The sequence below is a fragment of the Callospermophilus lateralis genome, chromosome 10, assembly GCF_048772815.1.
Source record: "Callospermophilus lateralis isolate mCalLat2 chromosome 10, mCalLat2.hap1, whole genome shotgun sequence".
Taxonomy (NCBI): Eukaryota; Metazoa; Chordata; class Mammalia; order Rodentia; family Sciuridae; genus Callospermophilus; species Callospermophilus lateralis.
The window spans coordinates 122,968,657-122,990,401 of NC_135314.1; the positions used below are offsets into that span (position 1 = coordinate 122,968,657).

Consider the following 21,745-nt stretch of genomic DNA (forward strand, 5'->3'; position numbering starts at 1 on the left):
TATGTACACTCAGAGTATTCAATTCCTCTTTCTTCCAACTTACAATGACTGGAGGTCCAAGAGACAGTAGCGCTTCACTCACAACAGGATGCTGTAACAAAACACTCTGCTGCTTAAGACACCCTTGAGCATTAACAACTATGAAATTGAGAGGGTTGCAAGAAGGCTCCCATCCTAAATGACCTGAGGGTTTCTTGCTCTTTGTTTTTGCAAGCTTCACTTTACAGGATTCACCTTCCCAAGAACCTAAAGAGAAGAGTAATTCTACATGGGTGCACTTGGCTTTGATGTAAGTAGCAACCCAGAGATGGTTGAACATCTCAGTCCACAAAGAACATGTGCTCACACTCTGTGACCCCTAGCAGCCACCAGAAGGAGATTTGGGATACAGAGGCAACATGGTGTGGGGTGAAGGCCCCAGCAACCCCTGTCAGCAGACAAAACCTGCCCACTAACCGACTTCTCACTTGCCTGCAAACAGGTATATGAAGACGATGCCAGAGAACACTCTAGAATTTCCAATGCCTTGACACAGGGTCTTGCCAACAGCTGCCACCCACCTGCTCCACAAACCTCAGGGAGAAGCCTGAAGACCAGGAGAGAGATTCACTGTGGCCAAAGCTGTCAACTTTGGAGTCCCATTGTACAAGGCTCAAGGGGCAGGAGTCTAGACTTACACTGAACAGGAGAGGGAGGAACCTCAGGCCAAGCATTGGACAGGATGGCTGCCTGGCGCCTGCCCTTTCCCTGAGGCCTGCCTCTTTTTTTCCTTCCTCCTCCTACATTAAATTTTCTTTTTTCCGATAAATCATTTGAACATCAATCTTATTATACAATCTGAGAAACAAATTTATTTAGACCATCTCTGCTATGGCAGAGAAAAGAGGGCAGGGGGAGGAGACTGAGAGGAAAGAGTCTCTGATGTCGCTGGCAGGTGGGGGCAGAGGACAGTGCTGGTGGATCCAGAGGAGCTCCTGGCTGGAATCCGCATGGACAAGCCTGAGCCAGTGGGCACGCCTCACTTCCGAAGCTGTCTTGGCGTCCGCTTCCGGACAGGTGGCCGCGCCACGATGTCGGGATGCTCAGACCTGCTGGGGTCTTCTGGCTGTGCGCTGGCCCGCCTGTCTCACGAGGGCATGTACCCTGGGGCCACTCTGAAGAGGAACCTAGGGGGTCTGTGGCCTCCGGCCATCGGAGCCACTCTTCTTTGGGCCGCGGGCCTTTGGAAGCAGGGCACACAGCAGCAGAGCTGGCGCAGGCAGGTGGCCATCCTCCTGGTGAGCCCCCTCCAGCCCGTGCTTCTCTCCTGGGCCTGCCCAGTGGACAGATCCTGGGAGGCCGAGCTGCCGCCTTCTGCCACCCAGGTTCGAGGGTTGGGCCTGAGGTACATTCGCCACTGGGGCCCCGGGTTCTGCTGGGGGGCTGCACTGGGAGGGGCTGTCCTCACGTCGAGGAAGCGGAGAGGAATGGTGGGCTCGCTGGCACTTGGCGCAGCGCCCTTCTGCCCTGATGGCCAGGCCTCCTGGGGCCGCTGCTGCTCACAGGGCAAGGCAAGGGCAGGCTCACTGGGGCACTTGCTGGGGCGGACACTGGGAGGACCCACAGCGGGGCCTGGGCAAGGCCCAATCGCCCCCAGACCCACAGGCTTCCTGGCCCAGAGCCCGCAGCCCACCCCCTGGCGTCTCTGGTGCTGGAGGAAGAGATAGGTGGCCATGGCCTCATCGAACTGGCGATTTGCCAGGGACAACCAGGCAGTACAGGGGTCGAAACCCATCTCGAACATGAGGGTCAGGATGGCGGGGTCTGGCAGCTGCCTGGGGAGTGGCTGGCTGGGACGACTGGGTGAGGGGTCCTCAGCCTGGCTCAGCCACGGGTGCCCCATTACCTGCTCTAGGGTGGGCCTCTGGCTGGGGTCCACCCTGAGGCTTTGCAGGATGAGGCTGCGCACTCCCTGGGACACGTGCCCCGGGATGTGGAAACTTCCCTGCAAGATCCGCCCCCGCAGGCTCTTCTTGGTGCTCGCCCTGAATGGCCTTTTCCCAGTGAGGAGAAAATACAGGGTGACGCCCAGGCTCCAGACGTCCGCGGGGGGGCCCTCGAACTCCTTCCTTTTCAGGATTTCAGGGGCGCAGTATGGGAGCGTGCCCCGGAACTCCTTTAGCTTCTGCCCAGGTGTGAAACTCATGCAAAAGCCAAAGTCGATGAGCTTGAGGTGGTGGCCACTGGTATCCACCAGGAAGTTCTGTGGCTTGACGTCGAGGTGCACGAAGCCCTGCTGGTGGCAGTGATGCAGGACACGCACCATCGCCCTGAACACTCTGCGGACCTTCTCCTCTGGGAGGCCACCAGGCTGTGGGATGTGATGCTGGAGAGATCCCCCACCTGCATGCTCCATGACCAGGAACATGTTGTCCGGGGTTTCGATGACTTGGAAGAGCCGGATCTTGTTGCGGTGTTCCAGGGCCATCAACCCCTCGCGTTCGCATAGCGCGTGCTCCTTCCTCTCTGTCTTTGGCACCACTTTCACCGCCACCTCTGTCCCGGTCAGGAGATGGCGGGCTAGTACCACCTGTCCATACCTCCCCTCCCCAATGGCCCTCAGGACTCGGTAGTGGTCGGTCAGGGCCCTCTCATAGCAGGAGCTGGGCCCCTGCGCCTCTACTCTACTCTCACTACTCTCTCCCTGCATTCCTAAGCGGAACACCAATTAAGGATACTAGCTATAAAGAGAAAATAACAAACCCACACAGAACACCAAAACCAACAACCGAAAAGCAAAACACAAAACAAACAAACACCCAAAACAAAAAACCAACAGCAAACCACCACAACCACCAACCACCAACCACCAAATGCACTATCTATCTGGAAGTCCCGACAGGTCACTATCAAGAGCTTCCTGTACTCATGGACAAACACCCACCCACAGCCACACACTTATATAGCCGGTGTTGGGGATCACCTCACAGTGGCTTCTTGTGAGGTCGGAGCAAGAAATGACCCAGTGATGCCTTGGCATAGCCCCCAGGGGTCATCCCACTTTGGGGTCTCCAGGACCCCCTTGACTTCCATGATAAGAAGAACAAAAGACCCCCAGAAGGCTTTTGTCTCCCTTGGGTCCACAGGCGGATATTTGCCTGTGTAGGGACCAACACCACTAGGATGCTTCCATGGTCTCTGCATTTCAAGTCTGAAGATCCATAAGAACTTTCAGCTTTTAAAGACCTCATCCTATGGACAGCCAAAGTATTCAATTCCTCTTTCTTCCAATTCACAATGACTGGGAGTCCAAGGGACGGGGTGGCACTTCAGCTACACTGGGATGCTGTAACAAAACCCTCTGCTGCCTAAGACACTCTAGAGCTAGGCATTAACACCTATGGGGTTGAGAGGGAGGGAGAGAGCATTCATCGTCATTTCCCCATAAGGCCCCCATCACATTTCTCACTAGAAACCCTGGAATGCAAAAGGGAGTGGGTTGATAGGTTCAAAGTGATGAGGGATCAAAGGAGGAAGCCCACAATCCTCGAACCAGCCAAAGTGTCTTTCCCACTGGGAGAAGCAATGGAGATGTCCCCACACACCTTGATCCCTTCCTGCTGCTGTTTTTAAGACAGATTCCTCCTCTAACTTACTCTTGTCTGCTCTCTGGACCACAGGGACAGGAAAGCTCATTAAAACACTGCCACACAGCTATGCAGGTTGGCACACGCCTACAATCTCTGCAGCTGGGGAGACTGAGGCTGGATGCTTCCAAGTTCAAAGCCAGCTCCAGGAACATATCAAGGTACTATCCACTCAGCAAGACCCTGTCTTGAATAAAATATAAAACGTATCTGGGCATGTGTCTCAGTGGCTAAGCATACCTGGGTTCAGTTCCCAATAACCCCCCTAAAAAAAAAAAAAAAAAAAAAAAACTATAGTGTCCTCATAAATAAAGGCAAGGAATCTACCGAAATTTATAAGGACCATTCATGAGCCAATCTGAAGAGATACCACTAGTTAAAATTGGGATCATGTAAGCATATACACAACTCTGTTATGTTGAACATATGAAGTGTCATTGATAACACATGACATTTATTCATATAAACCAAAAAAAAAATTTAAACCCATACATCTTGCTGAATACTTTCAGAAGATGGGGGGAACCAGCTGGTCATTTTGAAAATGGTACAACAAAGTGACCTGAATCTCTAGGAAACATAATGTGGCTGAATGGAGGCTTTTTGTAGACATTCCAGCTAAAAACAAAAACTGAAAGAATGAAGTTTTCACTTTTTAACCCCTTCTGTGTTGGGGGGCATGGGATCCACAATACCACAAACCAGAAATTATGTGTCTTCTGATCAAACCAATGTCTCCAAGGTAACCTCTACAAAAACAGATAAACCAGCAAACAAACTAATTGAAACAACTCTCTAGAAATAAACAGTAATCCACAGAAAAATCAGAGGTTAGAACAAAAGAAATTCTATGAGACAAATGGTTCCCTTTTTTCAGCCCAAAAAAGAAAAAGAAAAAATGGGGTGAGAATCTACATATCAAAAGATACCCAACTGTGCAAATTTTACCTCAATAAGTAAAACTTAAATAATAAGAAATTAAAAAAAAATAAATCAGCCAATAGCAATTCTTGAATCCTTTTGGATTCAGCTCACATAGTATAAAAATAATAAGCATATTACAGAAATATAATTATAGCCTAGATATTTGATGATATAATATTATTTCTAAATATTTACATATGACCATGGTTTTGTAGAGATGTTGAAAATAATTTTAATCTTTTGGGGTTAGATAATGAACTATAATGAACTATCGAAATAATGAGGTTTGCTTCCAAAAAATTTGGACAAATGTAACAATGAAAATACAAAGCCTTTTTGAGTTTGGATAGATTGTCTTCTAAAAGACCCTGAAACTTTCATATTATAAGTAAAATTGAGCTGCAATAAATAACAAATTAGCAGAAATAATAAATTAGTGATATATTTATTAACAATACATTGCCATTTGTATTCTAAGAAATAAAGAAACTATATCTAATACTTATGTCGGTTTAGGAAACAAGACTCCTAAAACACAAGAAGTAAAATCAAGAATCAATAAGTGGAATGGTATCAACCTAAAAAGCTTCTTCACAGCAAAGGAAACAATCAAGAGTGAGAGCCTACAGAATGGGAGAAAATCTTTGTCACCAATACCTTAGATAGAGCATTAATCTCCAGGATATATAAAGAACTCAAAAAACTTAACACCAAATAAACAAATAACCCAATCAATGGCAAAAAAAAAAAAAAAAAAAAGAACAGGCACTTCACAGAAGAAGAAACAAGAATAGTCAACAAATACGTGAAAAAAAAAATGTTCAACATCTCTAGCAATTAGATAAATACAAATTAAAACTACACCACTGAGATTTCATCTCACTCCAGTCAGAATGGCAATTATAAATATTGGCAAGGATATGGGGGAAAAGGTACACTCATACATTGTTGGTGGGACTGCAAATTAGTGCTACAACTATGGAAACCATATGGAGATTCCTCAGAAAACTTGGAATGGAACTACCATTTGACCCAGTTATCCCACTCCTCGATTTACACACAAAGGACTTAAAATCAGCATACCATTGCATACTATAGTGATACAGCCACATCAATGTTCATAGCAGCTCAATTCACAATAGCTAAGCTATGGAACCAACTTAGATGCCCTTCAGCAGATGAATGGGTAAAGAAAATGTAATACTTATACACAATGCAATATTACTCAGTCATAAGGAAGAATGAATTTATGTCATTTGCAGGTAAATAGATGGAACTGAAGAACATTGTGCAAGTGAAATAAGCCAATCCCAAAAAACCAAAGGTCCAATGTTCTCTCTGATATGCAGATGCTGACTCACAATAGGCAGGGAGGAGGGTGGAGTGGAGGTTCACAGGATTAGACAGCAGGGAGTTGGGGTAAGGCAGGGGAATGGGAATGGAAAGACAGTAGAATGCATTGGACATAACTTTCCTATGTTCATATATGAATGCACAACCAGTGTAACTCCACATCACATACACCCACAAGAATGGGAAGTTATTTCTGTATGTATATCAAAATACATTCTACTGTCATGTTTATCTAAAAAGAACAAATAAAAACTAAAATAAAAGATCACCTACTTATTATTCTCCAGATGATTTAAAAAAAACTACTGCTTAATTTCATGTTTACTGATTATGATCATATCTTCATGGTCAAGGGCAAGTTTGGAAACCCATCATCTGGCCAAAGCCTGATGGACCTGTGATATCTTTACCAGCTTCCCTAACCTCCCAGTCGACCTATTACTCCCTGTAGTGTGCGTGCATATACAGGGGCTGCTATAAACAGAACGAGTAAGGTGTGCCTCTGTAAGAAACTGAGGCAGTTTTCTTGAAATTAAGAAAGAAATATTTCACTTCTAGTATGGATACGACCATATAGGTGAATATTTCTTCATTTTTTCCTGGGACACATATAAAAACAAAAGAAAATAATAATGATCACAAGAAAAACCGAACATTCCCTATTCACATGTGCAAGAGACAGAAACAATTTACAGCCTCCAAAATGTGACTATTAAGACAGATAAAGAAGAAAAGAGAGTGTCAAGATGGCCTGAAAAAAGAGAACCTCAGAAAGTTCCAGCAAAACCACGATTCCCGGAGAGAAGGAGCATGCACTGAAGGCAATAGCTTCATCCTTTATTTGAGGAAGAAAAAAAAAAAAAGTGCAGAAAGCAGGGTGAGTAGGAGAAATTGGGAAAAGAGAAGCAAAACTTAGCGATTTACAAAGAATCCTCATAGGAAAGAATGTTCCCCAGATAAGAGGAAAATTGTGGGTATTTATCCCGATTATTCACCACCTACACCTTAGTGGTTTAAAACAGCTACCGTTCATTGTATCTCACATTGTTAGGGTTCAGGAATTCAGACAGGACTCAGCTCGGTGATTCCCCAGCTCCATCTTTCAGCTGGGGTCTCCTGGGAGTTTTAGGCAGGTGGATTGTTGGCCCAAAGACATGAAGCTTCGCTCATATACCTTGTCAGTGACATCTGGAAGGCTGGGTTCAGCTGAGCTACTTTTCCACTTCCTCTAATCTCAAAGCCTTTTCACTTAGTGTGGCCAGCCTGGTGGTCTCGGGAGAGTCAGCCTTCCTATGGGGTAGCTCAAGACTCCAGGAGAAAGGAAGAGAAGCTGCTGGCGGCTTAGGGCCCGGGTGCTGAACTCTAGCATAGCCTCATTTGTCCCATGCTCTGTTTATCAACACAGCTCACAGAGGTCACCCAGATGCAAGGCCTGGCGCCATAAATCCTGCTTCTCACTGAGAAGAGAGTCAAGGAATTTACAGCCATCTCAATCCCCCACTGTGATCAAGAATTTCACCGTGAATTATAAATAAATAGCCTCTCTGAAGGAACTCTACAAGAAGAAATGCAAGAAGCAGGGAGAAGTTTGTGAGGTAACAGAAGCACAAGAAAAATAAGCTGGCAGAACCCCCCGACAAAGAAGTGGAACTCAAAAACAAAAACCATCACCCACTCCAAGGATTAGACTTTGCAGAGAACTCTGCAAAGCAATGTTTCTCATACCTTCCAATGTACATGACTCAGCCAGGGATTGCATCCAAACAGAGCGTAGGTCTGGGCTGGGGCCTGAGAATCTGCACTTCTGACATGTTCCCAGCTGATGCTCACTTGTGGATGATCAAGGGATATAAAAGAAATAAAAATAATAGTATTTTTTAAATCTACAAACAAAAATTATAGAAGCAGAAGGTGAAAAAATAACTGAACATATAAATAACAAAACCAAAACAAAGTCTATAACAAATATGGAGATTAGGGTCTCAGAATATCTGTGTCCTAGTAAAGTAAAAAAGACACAGTTAACAATAGATAGATAGATACATAGACAGATAGACAGACAGACAGATAATAGGAGGGAACAGGGAAGAAAAGGTGGTTGGTCATTATCTTGATTGTTTACTCTGTTGTGACTGGAGCCCAAGGATATTATTTAGAGCTCACACATCAGTCATAGAAATAGAAGCACATACAGAGATACAAAGTAAAAAGGGAAGAAGACTAAATAGAGAGGCACAGAGGGGAAGGAAGAGGAAAGAAATCAGCTCTATCCTTCCATATCAAAAAGCAGTAGAGCTTATCAACAGGTGCACTCCCAGGTGTGCTGAGATAGGGCAGTCCTTAGCCCCGGCGAAGCTTGAGGCCCTAGAAGAAACTCCACTCCCATGACGGGCCATCACCTCCAGATGTCTCATCCATTAACCCAGTACGTTGTCTGAATAATACCATCTGCTAGGTTACCACGATATGAACAAGGTTGGAAAGCACTGAATTATGGAGCTAAGGATATTATATAAACTTGTAATAATAAAGATAACCATTAGAATAAAGTCACAATTTTTCTATATGCTACTGTGTATGCACACAGCTACAGAGAGAAGGAGAGAGAAAGAAGCAAATTGAATATTTAGTGACTATAAGCTAGGTGTATAAAGAACATAAAATGACAGACGTAACACCAAAAAAGTCTCTGATACCAATTAATGTAAATGAATTTTATCCATTTATTTGAAAGAAAAATCTTCAGATTGGATCCCAAAATGAAACCTAACTCTGAACTGTGAACAGAAGGCAAGCCTGGAGCCAAGTGATTCAAGAAGGCTGAAAACAAAGAAATGAAGGAAGGGGTCCTAGGCAAACCCAGACCAAGAGAACATAGACCTGATCTCAATATCAGACAAGGCAAAATTCAGACAGCAAAGCCACAGACATAATTCTCACAGGGGCGATGCACAATGAAGAAGAACATTTGTTTTATATCAAGGCAGCAATACTCAGAAATATACTGCTAGTAGGAAATTTTAATTCAGATCCCTCAGTTTATGACATGTTAAAGAGATTTTTAAAAATGGAAAAAGTCAAAGACTTCATTAATGTAATCAATAAGGTAGATATAATTAATCTACAGCAAACTCTGCACCTTGAAAGGTGTCCATGGAACATATTCATATATGTATTAAAACACAAAGAATCCCCCCAGATCTCCAAAATGTAGGGAAAATATAGAAAATATCTTCTGATCACTATGCAATAAACTAAAAGTTATAAAAACAAAAAGCCAGTTCTACCTGATATTTTAAAATCTCTCCTTAATCAACCCATGAGTCAAAAAAGAAATACAAAGTCAAACTGGAGAATAGTTAGAGAACAATGATAATAGAAACACTATATTTCAGAATCTATGGTAAACAGGTAAAATGGGGCTCCGGGGAAAATTGTTAGCCTTTAATACATTCATAAAAAGGATGAAAAAATAAATTGATTTAGAATCTAGCTCAAACTGTCAGGAAAAAAAAATAGCAAAGAGCCAAAGGAAAAAGAGAAGCAAGCAGTTAAAGATAAAAGAAAAAACTAATGAGTTCTAAAACAATAAAATGAAAGTAATACTAACAAATATAAAAGCTCATTTTTAAAAGGAAAATATTTTTTAAATTAGATAAGTTACTAGCTGGCCTAGTAAAGATAAAAGGAAATTAAAAATTATAAAATGGAAGCAAACAGCAAAACAAGGAAATGAAATGAATCTTAAAATACTCAACTCTTTGAAAATCAAAGAGTTGGGATAAATAGCTGACTTTTAGGAAAATACGGTTCACCAAAATGTGCCCAAAAAGGATAGAAAATCTAAACTAAATTATCTTTACAGAAAAAGAAAGAAAGGAAGGAAAATCTGTCAAAGTGCTACTCATGGACCCCGATCCTCACCTCCACTCCCAGGGGAAGCAGCAGGTGTAGGATTTTTGCAAGAGAATTATCCAAACTTTAAAGAAATGCACTTCACAACCAGCTTAAGCTTTCTAACTCACAAGAAAAGTTCCAGATTCTATTTATACTGTGGGTGTATCATCAAAGACAAACCCATTGGTGATTTCCCACACACAACATAAATGGCATGTCAATCTCATTTATGAATATCAGTGTAAAAACAAAAGTTTTGATACAATCGTAACAAATAGGACATTAAAAGAATAATACTTTGTTGGGAAGTGAGTTCTATTTCAGAAATGCAAGTGTATTTCATTATTAGGAAACTCATTAATAAAATTCATTGTACTGAGGGGGGATAGTAGAGGATAGGAAAGGCAGCAGAATACAACAGTCACCAGAATGGCAATATGTAAATCAATGGTTGTGCAACTGATGTGATTCTGCAATCTGTATATGGGGTAAAAATGGGAGCTCATATCCCACTTGAATCAAAGTGTGAAATATGATATATCAAGAACTATGTAATGTTTTGAACAACCTACAATAAAAATTAATTTAAAAAAAATCATTGTACTAATATAGTGATGATGATGTTATAATAGAATCCATTATTTTAACAATTCTATGTGAAAAAATCAATCATATTCAACCAAATTTAAGAACTCTTTATTAAAAAATCAATAAAATTGAAATATATGGGTAATTTATTAACAGGAAAAAATATATCTATTTTAGCTTAAAAACAAGCACTACCCTTAAAGAAGAAAAACACTAAAGAATTTGTTCACAGTCTTGGTTGCACAGGAATCACTTGGAAGCTTTAAAAAATACTGATACCTGGGTCCTGCCTCCAGAGGTTCTGATTGGTTAGTATGGGTTGAGGCCTATCCAGTAGGATCTTTTAAACTTCCTGAATCTTTCTAACATGCAGCCAAAGTTGAGAACCACTGCAATGAAGACATTCCCTTCATATTCAGAAATAAAGTCAGCAAGTCCTCTGTTAGCACCATTATTTAATACAGTACCGGTGGTTCAATTGTTCAATTATTGTTGTACTGGAGGTCGAAGCAATCACATAGGAGAGAGTTATAGAAATTGGAAAGGAGAAGTTAAACATATTGCTATATTAGATTTTATGATCAGGGGGCTCCAAGAATTTAATTTTTTTTTTTGTATTTAAAAAGCTACTACAGGGCTGGGGATGTGGCTCAAATGGTAGCACGCTCCCTGGCATGCGTGAAGCACTGGGTTCAATCCTCAGCACCACATAAAAAAATAAAATAAAGATATTGCATCCACCTAAAAACTAAAAATAAATAAATATTTCTTTTTAAAAAAGCTACTACAAGCATCAAGAGAATGCTTTAGGATAGTGGAGTACAAAATAATAGATAGTAATCAATGGCTTTTACAAAACAAAACATCAGTTATAAGATGCAATGAAAGAAAATTCCTTATTTAAATAGCAACAAAAGTATAAATACAGCAATATACTGAAATAGAAATATGCAAAAGACATGAAGAAAACCTGAAAACACTATAAAGGATACAAATAAGGATTGTAATTGAAAGAAATAATATATTCTTGGGTAGAAATGTTCAGCCTCCTAAAAACACTAATTCTAATCTGATTTTCAAATTTACTATCATCTCAAAAGTAGGCCAATGTATTAAATACCAGGCTACTTTGTTCTAAAATCGTATGTGAAAATAATCAGAATTATTCAGTAAAATTCTGAACAGAAAAAGCAGTGGAAATGTATCATCTTTAACAATATTAAAGCATATAATAATGCCTCAATAATGAAAACTCCATAATGTGGTACTTTCATAAACAAACTAACCAACTGAACAGAAAAGAGACTCCAGAAATAGATCCAAATATAGATAGAAATTTAGTATATGATAAATGTGGTGTCTCAGTGAAGGGAAAGATGGATTATCCAACAAAGGTATTTGGCAAAGTGGGTATTTATATGGAGAAATATTATTTTATTTATACTTCCACTATATATACCAGGAAAATTTATAAAATAAATCAATGATTTAGTGTAAACAATGAAAACAAAAAGATACTAGAACACAGAAGAATTTCTTGATTACTTTTTTCTAACTGGGACTCACAGTCCAGAAGCCATAAAAGAGAAGTGATCAAAATAGCTCCATGAAGACAAAAAGAAACTTCTGTGTAGGAAAAAAATAATCATAAAGTCAAAAGATTAAGGAAAATTTGAGGGGAAAATGTTGCAAAAATATTTATAATAAATAAAAGAACCAAAATACTCATAAGCACTCCTAGAAATCAATGAGAAAAAGACCATTAACACAGAAATGGGCAAAAGATAAGAACAGACAATCCCTCTAAAAAGGAATTCAAATGACTCTTAACCATTTGAAAAAAAGCTTATTTTTACTCAAAATAAGAAATATGAAAATTAATACTATATTGTAGTATCATGTTTTGCTTATCAGAATGGCAAAACCCAAGACATTAAATATGTTCTATTGTGAAGGTTCTGGAGAAAACAGACACTTTCATACATGAAGAAATATAAATTGGAATAATACTTATGGAAGGCATTTTGGCAATATCTATCAAACTTAAAAATGTATAGACCCTTTGACCCAGAAACTCCACTTCTGGAGACTCACCTTGTATAAGACTTGTTCACAATTATGAAATCTACTAGGTTATTCCCAAAAGACATTTTTTGTAACAGCAGAAGGTTATGTACTATAGAAGTGCCCATCAATAAGACACAGGTTATACAAGGCATTCAATAGAATGTTATGTGATTCTCAAAAAGGATGAGGAAGCATTCTGTAAGATGTTGAACTAATTAGAAGAGATTTCTACTATGTATGTATGTATGTGAGTGTGTATATATATATATTAATTTTTTTAGTTGTAGTTGAACAAAGTACCTTTATTTTATTTATTTATTTTTATGTGGTGCTCCAGATTGAACTCAATGCCTTGCATGTGCTAGGCGAGTGCTCTACCACTGAACCAAAACCCCAGCCCCATCTAGTGTATACATTTTAAATGGAAAAAGAACATCAAAGGTAGATAGGGTATATTACATGCTACCTTTTAGTTTTAAAAGATGAATGATACTACATTGGTCTTTGATTATTTATTTCTAAAAATTCTGGAAGAAAACATAAAAACTAAAAATAAAGATGTCTGGTAAAAGATGAAAACGAACTGAGTGAATAGGAGTTAACAGTGAAAGAGAAATGTGTGTGTGCATGTATGTGTACATATACACACATAAACACACAAATGCATATAATGTAAATATATTACCTATTCAAGTTTTGTTTTGTTTTTTGAGAGAGAGAGAGAGAGAGAATGCACCAGGTACTGAGACAGAGAAAATTTTACCTGAATATGAAAAAATATATATTGTTGCTTACACTGAATTATTTAAAGAAATGCTTCTCACAAATAATGAATAGCTCCCACCATCAAGATGTTGTGTTCCAGTATTTACTGGTACCTAAGTTTCAGTAATTGGTAAATGTGTTTCTCTATAAGGAAAAAAAAATACTCTAATTTGTGCTTTGTTTTTTTTCCTCCAGACCATTATTTACTTTATGGTACAAAATAGTATACAGTATTATTTACTATATATACTATATAGCAGTGTTTTTGCAATTGTATATAGATGTATGTTTGTCAAAAGAGTTGAAAGATAAAAATAATTTCTCTCTTGAATGCTGACATAGAGAGAAAGATGTAAAGATAGACATATGAATATACTAACTCTGGGCTAATTTTGAAAGCTCAAATATGCATACTTTTGTACAATTTTACTTTTGTGTCTAATTGTGCTTTATTTTCTTGGATGAAAGTTTCTCTATGGGGCAATTTTCCAATTATGAAAAGAAAAAAAAGGTCAAGTGAAGAAGTCCTAATATTTATATTACCATGTAATAATTGGAAATGAAATGAAGGAAATATGTCTGTATGGATGGAACTGGAAGATGGCTCATGATTATGGAAATATGTCAACATATGAGGGGAAAATACTGTTGGGGAGCTAAGGAGTCAGCAGTGAGCCACAATTGACATTAGAGGAGAGGTAGGAAGAGGAAGGACCACAGGGCCAGGCTGCTGCTGTGAGGGGCATTATTAGCCTGGAAGGGCTTGGTTGCTGCATTTGGGGGGCAATGGGAGGGAAATAAAGTAGCTTCAGAGAACAAAAAAGGGAGAGCAGGTGATATTACACTTCGTAAGTCAGGACCCAATCCTCAAAGGCTATTGGCACTAATAATAAAAAATTACTCATCGGCACTAATAATATAAAATTACTTCTAATACAAATTACATTTATTTAATAACAAAAGTTAGCATGTGAATAAGTATGGATTCTCTGTAAGGGAGAAAAGAGAAAATCTCGCCAGTCAAAACAAATCACTGCTAGATTTTAATTGCCTTGCCTCACACCGTGCTGACAGGGAAAGGCAGACGGCAGGACGTTGCTGTCAAATTATGCCAGGAACTGCCTGATTTCTGTCATAAAAGACAGATTATTTTTAAAATGTGCAATTCAATTATTCAAAGTTCAATATACCTAGTGTAGTACTCAATAATTGTTGGTTGACAATCATGATTTGCTGTGTTTCAGGTTTGGAATGTGGAGCTATTTAAAAATAAACCATTTAAAGTATAGGATTTTGTTTCATTGTGATCTTTTGCTTTTTTTAGTTAATGTTTTATTCAACCACAGTCCCTTGATTCTAAACTGTGATTATTTTGTTGGTTTGTTCAAATCCCACTAATACTTCCAGAATATTGTACTTCCATTTATTTATCTGAATCAGTATTTACTCTTCATAAAATCCTCAATTAGAAAGGTTGACAAAGTCTCCAAAGATATCCCACAGATCATTTCACCAGGATTTTAAGTGAAAATAAAAGTGGCTTACAATAATTGCAGGTCTACATTTATCTAACAATATGTTAATGGGCAACTGATTAAGTTGCAGGTATTCTAGGAGTCCTCAGTATTATTTATATATGAATCTGCATGAATTACAACTTCAGCATAGTGTCTCTTTATGTGTGGTTCTCATGTAAGTGTGGCACACTGGGTCATTTCACACTACACATATCTTCTAGATTTATCCCGTGTCACTCCACAATTAATCTGCAGTAAAATTGTTATTATATTTGCAGTGTCTAAATGATGCCACATACTTAACTGAACCAGAGGTATGAATTATTCTGAACCAGCTGAAAACAGAGTCTGGCAGGGGAAAGAGGATAGGATTATCTTTGAAAATTCCTCACTTGCTATCTCTGACCTTTCCCGTGTCAACATTTTGAAGGTATTTCTCTGATTTCAAGAAGATAAGTAGCTCCACCAAGACAGGGCTGATGATTTGAGGCCACTCAGAATAATATAGAGAAACATTGGAAATATACTTAAGTATCATATTTAAGCATTAATCATCTTCTGGGTTACATGTTAAATATATAATAAACACAGAATAAATACCTATGGTGTGATGTCCACAGTCTCTGCAGCTTTATAAGCATTATCTAGAATTATTGTGATACTGATGGATGGTTAATTAGCAGATGGGAAAACTGAGATTCAGAGTCAGAAAATTTCCCACAGATTGTCACAAGAGGAGGAAAAGATGGAGATCCAGACAGTTCCCAATCTCAAGCTTGAAGTGTGGGCTCTCAAACCCTGTTTTGTGAACTTGGAAGATCATGAGATGGACTATACAATTTGGGAAGATGCTTTTATTTCTTTAAAACAGCTTTTACAGTTTACCTCCCAACAACCCCTTTAGAACCACCAACAGCCTAATCTATTTCCTGCTATCTTGCTTTTAGATGGTCTTTTAGATGGTGGTGCTTTGAAGAAGCCAGGAGCATAAGACTCCAACACATGTTCATTAATATAGTCTTTGTTACTTTACACAATAATCTCAGAGCCTCTTTTGCCTAGTGTTGATAAAGGCAAAATGATCCGGGAGAAATGAAATCACATTGGTGGTTTGCAGTACAGTTTCAACAAGGTTTCCTGCTTCTCTTCATTTCTATAACAGTTACCTTGCTGGGTTTTTGGGGTACCAGGTAATTTTGCACCCCTGATCTCCACTCCATGTGCATCACCGTAAAATTAGGTTCTATAATTGTCCAGTAGTTGTAAATTGGAGTGAAACCACATTTATCAATTGAATGACAAGCTACTTTACTTCTCTGACTGTCCACCATGTGCAGAAATTCCTCTGCAGCAAATCAATTCATGAAGCTACTATGAGCCCCACACCTACTAATGATGCTCAAGAAATCAGGGGACCAGGGATGAAGGCAGAGATGGAAATTAGGGGGTAGAGTTACAGGAGGAGGAAGCTTCCACTATTAGCATTCAGGTTTGTTCAGGTTGCAAGGGGCAGAAATATCCAAACCAACCAGAAATCACATACTAGCAAAAGGGAGATTCGTAAGCTGATTAACTAAGAGTCCATATGTGACTGGATAGGAGCTCAAGGAATAATGTTAGGATTTGATTTTTCCTGCCCAGGTCAGCTCTCTGTTGGCATAGATCAAAAATAGTTTGTTTGTTTTTTTCCCATTGGTGCAAAGTAACCATAGCAATCCTATCTGTGCCTTTTCAACTCACTGGAAGCAGAACACCTGTCTCTGCAGTAGCATTTATCAGAAATTTCAATACATGATAACATGTTACAAGCTACAATGATATTAGGGCTCTGATTGGGTATGTGATCAACTGCTGTGGCCAGAAAAATGGGATGTGCTCCATGCTTTAGGGCTAGGTCACATGTTGACCCCTCTACCAATCACTGAGTTCAGGGGGAATCACCTGCTGATTATCTTTGGACTGGACCACTTCTGCCCTGGAGACAAGGGTAGAGGGATATTGAGACCTGGGAGGCAGGGATTCTGAAAAAAAAAAAAATCAGAAATACTACCCAAAATGCTATCCACAGTTTGAAGGCTACAGACAGCTTTGTGGTTCCTTCATGTTCCCTACTGGGGAAAAAATTCAGTTTTAAAAATTCAGGAAAAAAAAATTCCTGCACCCTGACTTCCCCACCTAGAGAAAGCAACTGGCTGAATCTGTGTTCAGCTGATATCCATATGGACTTCACTTGAAGAAAAGTGACTTCCCAAACCAGCTCAGGTATTCCTGGTCCCCAAAGCCTAGGAGAGCCTTCTACACAGACATATGCAGGGCCGCTATAGCAGGTCGATCTGTGCAGCTCAGACACCAAGAGATTTCAGTCAAGAAAGAGAAGAGCTCTTTCTTCCCAACTATTTCAGGTTGGCGGAGCCTCAGGGTAGTGAAAATGAGCCAGTACTAATGGCTTTGCTAATCAGAAACAGTGACCAAGATAAGATCTTAATTTACTATTCCCTAGACCTTGCCGTACTATATCATATATTCATGAGCTAATAATTTCATAGAACTATGGGAAACTCAGGCTAAAAATTACCCTTCTTACCTGATGAAGAAGCAAAGCCCCAGAGATGAGTAGAGCCTTGATCTTGATCCACACAGCAAGTTGGATCATGATTTTAAAAAATAAAATAAAAACTAAAACTGAATTCTACATTCCAAATATCATGGAATAAGAAAATTATATTTAATTGCATATTTGTATAATGGTTTCATAGTCATAGTTCCGTATTGTTAGAATAATAATGTGCCAACCCAGAAATAGTTTAACTTAGTAACCTGGGGTTTCCTGTACAATGCAGGAAATATAAATTTTGACCCCAAACCCATAGTGAAATTGTTGGCATGAAATAGTAATTACTTGTTTGCTTGTAGTTATGAATGATGAAAGGGGACTTTTTCCCACCTAGAGCTTACATCCAAATTAACAAGTTTTCTAGTTGTCTTGCTTTGATATGGAAAGATTTCTTTTTTCTAATCTTCCTTTTGACCAAGCAGGAGGAGGCACTTTGTGGGCCCCACCTCTTTGCAATCTTCTTAGCTCTCCTTTCCACTTGGCATAGACCCAAACAGTTGTTCGGACCCAGTGTTCATCTCCTCCCTCTTTTCTATTTTCTTTTTTTTTTTTTTTTTTAACTTTTGGCCTATGCAATTTTCTTTTCCCTTATTTCAATCTCAAGAGTGCATTTAAGAGGCTATTATTACATTTAATTGAAAAAGTTATATTTTGGATTGGAAGGATTTGTCAGAATTTCAAGTCTGCCTAGAGACAATATTTATTCTCATTCTGCTTATATTAATAAAGTAATTATAACCAACAACTACTGGGCATATTTTGTAATTGAGTGGGTCTTTCCTCTGTAAGGAAAAAGATACAGAAGAGTCATGACTAAATTACTCGTGTTCCTCTGTATTTAGAAAATCTTGGGAGACCCAGGAGGAATCTTGAGGAATCCTTGAGAATGTACGACTGGTAATTCTGAGAGCCACGGGTGAACGGATCTCCTTCTGAAAGAGTATTCGAGAAACAAAAGTCCACAAGCTTTATTGGGGTGTAACTTTCTGTCCCGACCCACAGAAATGGGCCTTATCTATTACTGTATAACAAAACTCCCTCCAAAGAGCTAATCTGCTCACGTTTCTGGGGCCCGCATCTTGGCTCAGCTGGGCAGTTAGGCTTGCCTCACCTGGAGTCTTCAAGTAGCTGCTGTCATGAGGCAACTGACTCGCACGGATGGCCTAAACTGGCCTCTCCTGTGTGACTGAAGGTGATGGCTGTCAGTAGGGCCTGTTTCCTGAGTTCTGCACGTGTGGGTGAATCCCAAAAAAAGAAAAAGGGCAAGCTCAGCTAGTGCATCTTTAAGCCTCTGCTTGCTTTCCCATTTACTGATGTCCCATTGACCACAGCAATTCACTTGACCAAACCGCCAGAGTCGATGTGGGAAAGAAAGGAGATGTCAGAAAAGTCCTGAGAGGAGCAGGTCTGATTCTTTGGCGGCCATTACTATAACAATCTACTTCAGGGTTCAAGCGCACGACAGACTGCTTTGCTTTGTGGAAGGAGCAAAGACTTGGTATCAGACACCCTGAGAAAAATCCTAGCTTCCCCCCTAGGCTCCATCTTAAGTAAACAAACAACTTATCACCAGAGCCTTAGCTTCACCATGGGTAAAAAAAAAAAAACAACTACTTCACAGGAGTCTCAAAAACTTAAGATATTTAAAGTCTCTGTCAAAACAGGATTTAGTCTGCCCCATTCAGAAAAAGTTTCTGCTTGACCCTGACTTTGCCTCAAGATTTCACCCTGTCATATTCTCTCAGATGCCTTACAATTTTCATGAAAAGGACATTCTGACTTTTAAATCCTATACACCCATTGGGGGCGGGAAAAAAGAGTGCAGACCACTTTAGAGATGGAAACAGTGGCTCTTAGCCCTCCCTTTTCATTCTGTACCATCCCCCTAAGTGACGCTCCAGTCCTCACTTCAACCCTAACACACTAGTGACTCTCAAATCTGTCCCTCCCGTCCTGTCCTCTCCCATGATTCTGACGCATTCACCCACTACCAGGCAGGCTTTCAGCTCCACTCCGATTCCTCAAGCAGAGGCTCACCAGAATCCTCATAAGGACATTTAAGAACCCTATTGAGACCCACTCCCATGGTTTATGATTGAGTAGATCTAGAGGCAGGCCTCAGAATTGGAATTTCCATCATGTTCCCAGGTGATGGTGAAATGACAGTCTGAGGACCACACATTGGAATCACTGACACTTCATTTCAACTCACCCAATATCCAACCCTTCATTTTCTAAGACATTCCTATTCCTGGATTTCAAATAAAGACTAATAGCATGAACCAAACGACTGAACTAGAAACCAGTTGAAACTAAGGATGCTAAACAGCAGGGATACAGTGGTTCCCCTTTGTCCAGTTTTGCTTTCTGAAGTTTTAGTTATCCATGGTCAACTGTGGTCCAAAAAAAAATTGTTTAATGAAAACTTCCAGGAATAAACTATCCAGGTCTTCAATGGCACATCATTCTAAGTACTGTGCTGAAAGTCTGCTCCATCCTTCCCCACCCTCCCTGAGATGCGAAACAACCCTTTGTCCAGCATATCCACGTCATAACAGACCTGTCCACTATGACTTAGCTGTCTTGGTCATCATATCAGTGTCACAGTGCTTGTGTTCCAGCAAGAAGGTCAGCGGACCCTAAGACTACATCATGATACCTGTATCATCCACCTCACTTCCTCTCATTCTGTAGGCACTGTATCATCTCACATGAGCACAAAAAGAAGGGCAAGTACAGTGCAGTGAACTATTTTGAGATCACAGCCACAGAATTTTTATTATAGTACATTGTTAATTGTTATAATTATTCTAATTTATTGTTAGTTATTGTTAATTTCTTACTATGCCTAATTTATAAATTAAACTTCACCATATACATGTATGTGAAAGAGAAAATAGTTTGTGCAGGGTTTGGCACTACCTGCAGTTTCAGGCATCTCCTAGGGGTTTTGGAACAAATAGCCCACAGAAAACAGGGCAACAACGGATAGGATCCGTTGTTCTGGTCACTATTTCTTCCTTTCTATTTTCCTGGATGCTTCACTCCTCATCAATTTCATTATCTACTAAACAGAGACACTTGGTGATAACCTCACTTAATGCACTTTGTTTAAAATATTTTGTCTCCTCCTTCCCTCCAGTCAATGGAAAGGATTATGTAATTTTTTTTTATTCAGCCAAACTATTCATAAGATAGAGAAAACAAGTTTTGACACTAGAACCAAGATGTCTAATAAAATCTTCATCCTTGTTGTGGGTAAAGTGTCACAAAATGTCAATACCCCACAGAAAAAAAGATGAGAGGGCTCTTCAGAGTTTAAAGGTTAAGGTCACAATAGGGAAGCAATTTCTTCTGTCATTACTTCTAGTAGTACTTCATCTTCTACCACATTGCAAGTGTTGTTACAATGCTGAGAAGGAACCAAACCCAAGACTCCAGCAAGAGGAGTCTTGCTTCCTCATATAAGAATATAAGAAATTTCCCTCTGCAAAGGTAGGCTGGAGACAGCAATGATTTAGCGCTCACGGTATCTAGCAAAAGAAGAAGAAAATGTGTGTGAGTGTGTGTGTGTGTGTGTGTGAATTTCTCAGTTCATATGAGCCAGATTTATCTGTAGTTCTTCAGCACCCTAAGGGCTTTAGAAAAAAGAACTCTGGGTCAAGCTATTTCACTAGTTTTTCCTTAACTCCTCTCCTATCCTCCACTTTGCCTCTCTCCAATCTGTCTTCTACACTGGCCATCATCAGGATGAGGTCATTCTAAAACCTATGATCATCCGGAGCCTGATCCCGTCACTCCTCTACTTTAGAATTCACACAGCTATCCACTGTCTCCACAAAGCCCAGTCTGTTATTGTGTGGAAGAAAAGTAAAGGCCAGGGTACAAATTCCCACTGGTTCCATTCAAAGAACCCTGGTTTTTGATATCAATAGGGATCCCTAGAAAGTTTAAAAAAAAAAAAAGGAATGATATATAAATATGTATTGCTTTCATGCTATTTTTACTCTGATATTAACATAAAAAGTAGACTGGGGTGGAAAGATGAGGCAGCAGAAGACTAGAGACAATAAAACTAATTACAAACTGTTTTGATAGTGAAAGTAAGAGATGATAAAGTACCCGATCCTCAAGAATTATTGCTATTTCAGTTTTAGTGGTGATGGTGGTTAAATGAATGATCCAGGCTAGTAATTTTGAAAGTATGTAAATCCCAGCTGGTACTATTGCTGGGATGATGAAGATATAATAGCCAGGATCTTCTCTGCACTCTTGACTGAGATGAGATCATCCAATGTTGCTAACTATATTAGCATTTCATAAGCTGTTGGGAGAGCTGGGGCCATGAGCTGAAGCTGAGCTTCCTAAGTCCCCCAACATCCAGGATTAAATCA

The 21,745-nt window shown here is 39.7% G+C and overlaps 1 protein-coding gene across 1 annotated transcript; it reads right to left on the reverse strand.

Annotated features, from left to right (window-relative positions):
- Nucleotides 1-1,126: 1,126 nt before the first annotated feature.
- LOC143407941 (sperm motility kinase 2B-like) lies at nt 1,127-2,689 on the reverse strand. Its single transcript, XM_076867074.2, has one exon. The coding sequence runs from the start codon at nt 2,687-2,689 to the stop codon at nt 1,127-1,129; it is 1,563 nt and encodes a 520-aa protein (XP_076723189.2).
- Nucleotides 2,690-21,745: the final 19,056 nt, after the last annotated feature.